This window comes from Cicer arietinum, chromosome 6 (genome assembly GCF_000331145.2).
Source record: "Cicer arietinum cultivar CDC Frontier isolate Library 1 chromosome 6, Cicar.CDCFrontier_v2.0, whole genome shotgun sequence".
Lineage (NCBI taxonomy): Eukaryota > Viridiplantae > Streptophyta > Magnoliopsida > Fabales > Fabaceae > Cicer > Cicer arietinum.
The window spans coordinates 34,374,606-34,385,105 of NC_021165.2; the positions used below are offsets into that span (position 1 = coordinate 34,374,606).

At 31.1% G+C, this 10,500-nt stretch overlaps 1 protein-coding gene across 1 annotated transcript in view; it reads right to left on the minus strand.

Moving 5' to 3' along the window:
• Window positions 1–7,657: 7,657 nt before the first annotated feature.
• Window positions 7,658–10,500, minus strand: part of LOC101491599 (ribonuclease II, chloroplastic/mitochondrial) — a 30,461-nt gene continuing 27,618 nt past the window's right edge. The window contains exons 14-15 of the mRNA XM_073369520.1: window positions 9,479–9,703; window positions 7,658–8,376 (exon numbers count right to left, since the gene is read on the minus strand). Of these exons, the coding sequence (XP_073225621.1) occupies window positions 8,251–8,376; window positions 9,479–9,703 (351 nt within the window). The 3' untranslated portion in view covers window positions 7,658–8,250. The remainder of the gene's footprint in view (window positions 8,377–9,478; window positions 9,704–10,500) is intronic.

Here is a 10,500-nt window from a genome sequence, read left to right on the forward strand (position 1 = left end):
TTACTTAGGTTGTAAATTACAGAGTTACAGAGTTACATATATGTTAATTAAGTTACAGAGTTCTGATTTATGTTCTACTAATTGTGTGAACTGCTTATGGTATTTGAATATGTTTTGTTGTTGTGCGCACTGATTGTGAAGTGATTTTGGATCAAAATAATTTTGGATACAAAGATAAAAGACAGCGCTTTCTAAAAAAAATGCCATAAAAAGCTAAAAAGCGCTTTTCATTTCAAATAATTAATTTACAGCGTTTAAAAAAAATAAAAAAAAACACATTTTATAGCGCTTTTTTTAAAAAGCGCTGTAAAATGTTGTTGTAAAGCGCTTTAATGGTGTACATTTTACAGCGCTTTCGTGAGAAAGCGCTGTAAAATGTACAACAAAAGCGCTGTAAAATGCACACCCATAATATGAAATTATGAGTCTGCATTTTACAGCGCTTTTTTGAGAAAGCGCTGTAAAATGCAGATCCATAATTTCATATTATGTGTGTGCATTTTACAGCGTTTTTTTGAGAAAGCGCTGTAAAATACAGATCCATAATTTCATATTATGGGTGTGCATTTTACAGCGCTTGTGTTAAAAAGCGCTGTAAAATGCATACCCATAACTCATATAATGGGGTGCATGTTACAACGCTTTTTTGAAAAAGCGCTGTAAAATGTGCATAACAAGCACGCGTTATATTTACATATTTTATAGCGCTTTTTTAAAAGCGCTGTTGTATCATTTACAGCGCTCGATTCCACAGCGCTTGTTTTTTTTGAAAAAACGCTGTAAATGGATTAAAAAAAAGCGCTGTAAAATGCAGTTTTTCGCGTAGTGAATACATTTATGTACTTTTCACATTTTCAATTTTATATGCTCATCGTAATTTGATCAATCTCACCATCGATCTAAGCATGCACTAAATAATATTGTATGTCTTGCGATATAATATAACATTCATTCGTGAGTGATAGTTTGTTAAATCCAAAATATTAAAATAATTCGTTCGTGTGTGCCTTGAAATTTTCAAATGATTATTTGACACAGTCAAGAAACTTCAAGTGTGGTTGAAAAATATTAAAGGTAAGAAAAGTTTACGAATGTTTAAGACATAGAAATTTTCAAGTGAATAATGAAATAGTTAGAAGTTATTCATTTCCAAATATTTTATATTATTCATTTTGTTGTTGTTTCAATTATTATTTGTGTTTTTTTAACTATAAAAATAAAAAATATTATGAGAGACGCATTCAACATAGGGAAAAAAATCTATGCAATAATATTAATATATGATCTTAAACAATAATTGACAACAGAAAAACAATATTATTGAAGTATATGTGAACTAAGAGTGTGTCACACAAATAGTTGTAGTGTTGTTGCATTTCATAATGTCGTTATCATTGCTTGAACTGAGAATTTACAAGAGTGGTTGAAAAATAGAAGATGGATCTTGATGTGTGTATGTAGTCGAACTTGCATTCGGATGATTTGAAGATATTGAGTGTTTTGTATTTTTTGTATGAGTTATTAAAATGAAAGTTTTGATGAGTAATTAGAGCTTTTTAAGTGTATTGATGAGTCATTAAGTGATAAATTAAAATTAAAATTGTACAATGTATGAAATAATTGTATTTGAATGGGCAAGTAAAAATGTTTGCATTACATATTGGAAACAATACAAAATGGAAGTAGAAAATGAAAACAATAGTGTGCTTTGGAAGGTGACACATCAGAATTTTTATGAGTTGGAAAATATTGGAGGATGTGGCATAGATGAAGATTAGTTGTCGCAAATAGAATTTGGGGTTATGTTTTAATATATTATAATAGATGTTAATTCAAGAATGTTTTTATATTAAAGACAATACTTTATATTTAAATGAGATATAAAGGATTTTTCAATATTTGAAGAGAATTGATAATATATATATATAGTATGTTATGAAGAGGAAAAAAATTAGAAAGAAGAGTTTGAATTGTGTTTTTAAGGATTTTAATTTTTTTTTTTTATAAAACAAACAATAAAGTAAATTGTGATAAAGCAAAATCAAATAAAGAGATAGGGAGAGGAAACACAAGCCGAATTATCTTAATTCATCACCAATAAAGTAACTACGTCTAATTCCTTCACACTAAAGGTTTTAATCCACTAGTCATCAAATGTATAGCACGTCCACTTAACATCTACTAGTCACACAAACTGTGTTTTAATCTTATCAGTCTTCTAGTTTGGTACAATCAAGATGTTAAGGATAGCAATCACTATTGGCTAAATTACAAAAAAGGGTTTAAGATTGTTTTCTGAATAACTCTCATAAGATAATGTTTACAAATAATTCTCTAAGAATGTTTTTGTAGTTTTTCATAACTCGGAAAATAATACAAAGTTTTTTCAACAATTTTTCTATTGATGGCAATAGGATTCTCGTATGTTCTACAGTGAAGATCACAAGTTCTTTTGTTTGTATTAAATCTTCAGTGATCTTGAATCAGAATGAAAGACTTGTCCAAATTAGTCTTCATAATTGATTCAAAGTATCTTTATAGAAACGGAAAAAAACACTAAGGATGACAATTTAAGAGAATGTCTGACATTTCTTCAGTTAGAGGATAAACTCATTTTTGATAAGCAGAGGAATTTGACTTCCCCATGGTTCTAGACTTAGATGATTGACTTATGAAAGTTCATTTTTTTATCAGAGCGTTGATTATATCACATGTTGCCTTTATCAACTTATTTCCCAGCTTTATCAGACACAATAATTATAGTGAGCTTAAATAATCAAACTATCATAGGCGTGTTGAGTGTGCGTTGATCAGAGTCAGACACAACTTTAATAGATTCTTCAGAGTATTGTCTTAGTTTCTTCATTTATCTTTTCTAATTATCAGATGATGCAGTTTAGATTCTTTAGAACTTTTAATAAAGGATCTGCACATTTAAAAAAATGTTATTGGTACTATAAATTGTTCCCACAACATGATTTTCGTTATCATCAAAGTAATTAAGAGTCATTGTTCTTCAAACCACTAAACAATTTTCACCTTTTTAATGATGATTAAAATATATTTTGTCAACAATTTTTCTTTTTTTTTTGAAAATAATACATGCAAATATTTCATTTAAAAAAAGAGTGATATACAATATTCTAGCAAATCATGTCCTAATCTATACCAAAAAGCGCCAAAGCTTTCTACAATGGTCGCCTCAAATAATTCATATAAAGTGTTTGTATCTGAATCAGAGCTAGAAAAAGCATTAAAAGGTTGTTTTGTTTGAAGTTGCTGAGGGAGGTGCAAGGTTAGCTGATTTTGGTTTAGAGTAGGTTGTAGTTAAAGTTTAGTTTTGGATAGTGTGTTGAGGTTCAGTTATATCATTACCACTAAAACAACTAATATTAATAGAAGAATAAATAGGCTTAAAATAGGGATTTACCTTATGTCTCTTCCTCAAGATGAAGTTTGTTTTATCTTCATTGGCGTTAACATCATCCCATTCCTCTACCTCAGTAATTACCTTGACGGCCCTTTTTCTTTTCTTCTTTTGTAGAGGAAAGCAAACAACAGACATCTTTTAACCAAATTGACACATCTTAATGTACTCTTGGATGACTTATTTATTTTCTTCATCAAAAATTGGAACATTTAAGTCTCCAGCCAAGAAGAGAGTATCTTTGGATCCAATAATTTGACATGTAAGCCTCTTAACTTCATTGTCTGGCTTTATATTGTCCTTGGTAGCAATGAGCCTCATTTTTATGACGTTATAGATATTGAACACTGGTGAAATAGAGAATATCTAGTGATCATCCTGAATTTCTCCTCCTACTTCCTACAATGCTTTATTGAGTTTAGTTATTTATTTTTCAAAACTATTTCTACGACAAATCTTTTTAGATTTTCTTAAAAAGACGTGGTAAAATTTGATGTAAATTTTTTACTACTCTTAATTTTAAATAAAATCACTGTAAAATTATTTTTATTTTATATATCAATGCATCTCAAACACAATTTAATTCTTTAAAATAAATCCAAAATACTTCAAACATAAACTTATTTTTGTTTCATAAAATAAATCAACATTCATTCCTTCACAATTTGCTTTCGAAAAATCTTAATCTTAAAATTCTATCGACCTTTAATTTTCATGAATTGCTCTTGCTAATAATATGAATATGAATTTCATCCTACTGCAAAATTACAAAGAATGTTCAAAATTTATTTCAATAGGAAGATCAAAACTTCAATCACCAAAGTACAACCACAATTAGGTATGTCTATCATTCGATAATTATAACTACCTCAATGAAATTAATAACATCAAACATATTGATAGCCAATCAAAATTATTATATCTAATTATTCACAGGAAAGAAAGAAAGCAAAAAGCATAGTTAGTCAAACAAGCAACAAGGTCACTCAATAAGTAATTAAAATAATCTCGTCAACCATTCAAATTAACTCAAATCATTACATATAATTTTATAGTTTACTTAGTCAGTTAGATAGGAATTAAAAATTCAAAATATAACAAGAGTAAGCAAACATTTATCAATTAACAAGTAACTTAACAAATCATGTAGTTAGAGAAATACGTATAGCACATAACACAAAAATAATAAGTAAACATTTATGAACATAAATACACAAAGCTAACTCAAGGTCGATGTTGGTGTAATCCTTAGTATCAATCTATCTTACATAGATTATTATTTGTATCATGAATTTAATTCATATATCTAATTTTGAATATATGTAGATGGCATATTTTATTATGTTATTAATTGTATAATATAATAAAGTTCTCATAATAGATAGTTTGTTTAATAGAACATCAAGTGTTACTTGATCATGAGACCTTATTGAATATTTTGAATGTTACTCTTAAAATATTCATAGGCGAAGTGTTATTGTTAATTAAGACCACAATAATACATTGAGATTGAGATTATTATCTGAGTAAACGGATGATCACATCTCACGAGTCATGAATATGAGGTATCAACTCATTACATTGGTATAAATATTATGGGTAATATTTATACTAGATTGACTCACCATGATAATACTACATAATTGTTGTATAAGTATCATTAGTGATTCTCATGTGACTATAGTGAGTAATCCTTCAACTTGATGTCTCTACAATACCTATATGGGAAATTGCATACTTTGAGGCTATCAAATGTTGTTTGTAACAGGACAATCATAAAGGTATTATTAGCCCCTAATAAACCATGTGGAGGAGTGTGAGTGATATAGATATCATATGAGTTATGTCTTGGACCTATTGATAGAGTGAAATCGTAGAAATGCATAGTCATGCTAGAATTATTGAGTCAATTGGTTTTACGCGTCTACTCGGAATCAAAAAATAACAAAATTGAATATTACAAAAATGAAACATATTATGAATTGTGTTCAATTAGATATTTAGACAAAAGAACAAATTACTCCTTGTTAAATAGTAATTATATAAAAGTTTAAATTGTATCTCCGATTTTCACATGATTTAAGTAACCATGATAAATTTCTAAATCTCAATCATTAATAATATTTGTGCGACAACTTCTCAGTGCTAAGCCAGCAAGCACACCTCCAGAACAAAACCATCACTTGGACCTTGCTGGTGGTCCACTCATTACCAACTCTGAACAATATAGATGCTTGGTGGAACAATATCGGATAGGTTGGTTGTTTAGGAAATAAATGGCATAATGAGTAATCGCCAACGTACCCAAAAAATATTTGACTCACTAAATCAAATCAACAAGTTATGGGTATTAATTGCTTCGCTATTAAAAAAATGGCATTTATGTAATTAAAATTGATCTTATTTATTTATTTTAAATTTACTTTTGTTATGAAAACTTAATTCATACCAAAATTGATTTGATTCATTTTTATTTTAAATCAATTCATTTATTTATTATGATTTTATACACAAACAAATAATTGATTAAAAATACACCTTATTTTTTATATATATGATTCGGTTTTTTCCCAATTTGACACGAAAAATACACTCCTCAATTCGTAAAATTTTCATTAGACCCACCATTTCCAAATACTTCTACTTTTTCAATTTTTTTTAAACTCCGTACTTCCTCTGGAATTTTGAGCTGTTTTCATACTCAAGGGATTCAATGACTTGCAAATAAACTTTTTCGATCATGAGATTGCAAACAAATAAACTGTCAGTAAGGCTTAGTTCATCCGAAAAATAATGACATTGAAGTTGGATATCATATTCTAGATTTCAATTGACTTTGAATTATATACATGAGTTTCAGACAATACTTATCATTTTATCTAGAGACCCAAGCAAAAAAAATCATTGACTTAAAGGGTAGGTAAGTGGGACTTAGAACTCCACCATACAGAGGATTAATGGGGAAAACCATATATTTGTTCTTACTGCAATACAAATTCATCAAGCCACTTATCCTGGATGGTTTGTTAGGATTGACAGGAATCCTCATATAAAAGAGATCTGAAATCCAACAGATGAATGGTCCAAATTCTCTAAGCATATGGGTGTGAGTTTGACGCATATTGCATATATATTGTATTCATGTTGCCATGACCTTGTAGAGAGACCTCCACTAGTCCATTATGATTTCGAGAGGCGAACTAAACCTTTTGTTCAATCCATATAATACATTTATATTCAAATTCTATGGGTGGTTCGCTGTAGATCAATTCTAAAAAGTCACTGAAAGAAGACGAAGATCTTATGTGAATATTTGACTCAATGGTCTTTTGTTTGGATTGAAGATGTCAAACTAAATGAAAGTAGAATGTATTAGCGTAATTCTGGGTAAGCAAATGTCTTCCCATTTGTCATGACAACACAACTATCATGCTAGCCAGCTAGTAGAAGTAGCTCGATGAATTTGTGGTGCACTAAGAAAAATTATATGGTTCTGCATATTACTTAGTGTGCAAGGTCCAAAATGACAAATGATATTTGTGTTGTCATGATATTAGCTAAAGATTTAAATTTGAAAAACTCTTTACCTAACAAAATTTCAGGAAAAATATAAATATGAAAATACTCCTGTAACCAATCAAATTAGTTATCACATGTAGACCATATATTCATGATCATAGAACCCTCACAATCATATCATAATGGCCACAAGATTTGATAATCAAGAAGCAATAAGTGTGGTGGTAATAAACGGGTATCAGGTTGCACTACATTGGCTTACTTGTTGAATGCAGCTGACCAAGATACTACTTCAGTTAAACTTCAACGTTGTTTGCTTGTCAAAAGGGCCACCAATTTGAAAGAACTTCGAAAAAATCAGTAAAGAAATACATTTAGGTATTTAAATATTTACCGTATTCCTCCACTCATTAAATATTTATCGTTTTCCTATCCTAAAACCTCCTCCCAAACAAACCCTAAAAACACAAAAAAACAAACAAAAAACGGTGACAGGCTTACTCAATGCACACAAGAATACCAACATTTCGCATGAAATATTGTACGTCAAGACCAACCTTTTCTTTTTTTCCATGTGAGCTACTACAATTACCCAAGTTTCAAAATAAAACTTTTCCAATTCTATGGCACGGAGTGTTTGGAGATTACAACAAAAATTATATTATATATTTATATATTAAAATGTAAAAGAACATAAAAGCTCTGCAACTATAAGGATAGTTTGGTGACTCGAGATGAGATATAGAAATTGGGAGTAATAAGAGGATAAGATTCCAAACCCACTAACATCTAACAGATAACTAGCATTAGTCTTTCCAAAAAAAACCCTCAGATATGAGTTTTGAGCAAAAGATGAGAAAATTCTCCTTTTGGTGATGCATTACAACGACAAGCTGTCAGAGACATCTTACAGAATAAACAATAATGAACAAGCTATCAGAGGGGGAGAAAACCTGATAACTTTATGTCACTGCATGGTTAGAGAAATTGATGTATACAGTACACTGGCAGCATCATGGAAGGCGGAATATGTTGGCTGCAATATTCATGAATTTCCCTGCAAGAGATGACTCTGAGATTTGAACAGCTTGACAAAAATTGACCAGTGAAGCGCGATCTCACTTCCATGCAAAAGACAAGATTGCACCCTACTAGCCAAGCAGAGTGGGAGTAAATAAGGCTATCGTCTCAAATCAAAAGAGTGTGGCTCATGTGTTAGTTGACAAATATAGAACTGGAAGGAGCTTAGCCTTTTGAACAAATTGTTGAACATTGAAAAGGTCTTTTCACGAACATATGTTAGGTCAACCTCTAACGACCTCCTTCAACAAAATAATATCATCACGTGGATGTGCTTCTTCAACCTTAACCATTACTTCATCCCCTATCTTAGTGCCCACTGAGACCCAAGCAGAAGCTTGAAATCCAACCTGCAAACGAGAATCATCTAAAGGATTCAAAACAATAGAATATCACAATTGCATGGTGTAAAAACATCATCCTAAGAGCCTATGTTGTTAATCTTGGATAGTGACGCAGAGCGCCGAACCCCAAAACCGCTTAGCTGTTGAACGCGGATCGCCGGATGAACAGATCGCAGCTGACCTCGCCTCTGCACCAGGAATCTGTGACCGCCTGCTATAGCGCCGCGATTGACAATAGAGGTAAGAGCAATACCTGAGGTTATCTAAACAGTTCTATAATGTGTCTTATATCTTAAGTAAAAAGGCATAAATAAAACTTTCCTAGGAATAAGAATTAATTAATGGTGTGATCTTGTGATTTCTGGAAATATTGCAGGTCTGGATTGAGTCCACCAAAGGAGAGGGAAACTAAATTGAGATCTAGGACTAAAGCATCAAGGTATTTTGCGGTTTAGCTATAACTGATAATTTGACCATCAATTTAGTGGGGAATCAAACCATAACAAAAAATCGGGTTATTGTGTAGTCATCAATTACACTTGTTCTGTTACTGTCATTTTTATCACTGTTGTGCTGTCATAAAATCTGTTCTCTCGTTCTTATTCAAAAATCAATCTAATTTTCTACGACAGTTGAATATCGATATTCCAACTCGAACATTTATTTGTCAATCAGCCCTTGAAATATCAATCCTCGCGAAAACAATATTCTATTCAATACTACTACTTGTATGACTGGTTCGCTGGTCAAATGGCCATAAATACAACTAATTAACTTTTAAGTAGTTACCTGTTATGTAACCCTATTAGTTGAATGGAATTGTTAGATAGTTAAGTAGTTAGTCAAAGTGGAAGATGGTTATACATAATGGGAGTAGAAGATTAGAGAGGGTCGTCTTGAGTATTATTGGAAAGTAAAAAAAGGAAGGAATGTTTTAGATCTCTGGAATACACAGATATGGGTTTCTGTACTTGTTTGTATTCTCTTTTTTTTATTCACTATCCCATCTAGATGTTTTATATGCTTGCTATCATTTCTTAGTTGGACAATATTATCAAAAGGTATGGTCGTGAAAAATATTATATAGTAGGAACTATTAGCTGCGTACCTCAACCAACAACAGAGTTGCAATACGATCTTTCAAAAATCTGAGGACCAAAGCACGGTATCTTCTCTCTTTTGGTTGTCGTCGTAAATATTCTAGTATCCAGTAACGGAGACTACTGCTGCAGAGCTTCCTCACTGCTCTAACTTTGTCATTTACACCTGCTGCTATCCCTTCAAGATTACCAGACGTGAAGGGTGGAGGCTCACCTCTAAGAAATGCCTTGAGCTAAAGAAAATAACCATTCCCGGATACATCGAAAACAGACAGAAAAACATCTTAGAAGAAATACCAGGATGAAGTTAATCACATTTCAAAAGACATGTTTGTTGGTATGAGTATGACGACCAATATATTCTATATAAATATATACATATGGAGCTATAAAACCATGTCTTCTAGGTTATAAACTTATAATCATTGCATGAATATAAACCCAAATAACGAACATAAATATCATGGGACATATAATTTTCAGACTATAGGTGACTCATTTAAATAAAGCATAAACGAGTACAGTTAATTCAAGAAGGGAAAATAGAGGGGATAATTTGAAGAGAAATAATGAATATGTAGAATGAAGGCACTCCAATACTGGCTTAAGAAGGTGGAGAGCAAAGAAACAAAATACAACACGGGGACAGAAAAGAAATCCTCAAAAACAAGAGGGAAGGAAGATAAAGAAACACAATAAGATGACAAGAAATATCAGAAATGAAAACTGTCTTGAAACAGCTACGAACAGAACAAAGCACCCAGGAAATTCTTAAATTATTATCTGAAATACATATGCAGGTAAATAGGCCCCATTGAATATCTTTGCTTCACCAACAATATTTTTACCCTTTTTTTTAACCAGAAATAGTTGTGTAATATTATCTAACTAAATCCCTCGGAAAAAATTTGTTAAATCAGTGAAATAAAGATACTAACTTTTTTATGGCTGTATTCATCCGAAAACATAGACAACTCGGATAGCTCAAAGTGTCCCATTCTGCATCCTATCCCTTGTGTAGGGAACTAAA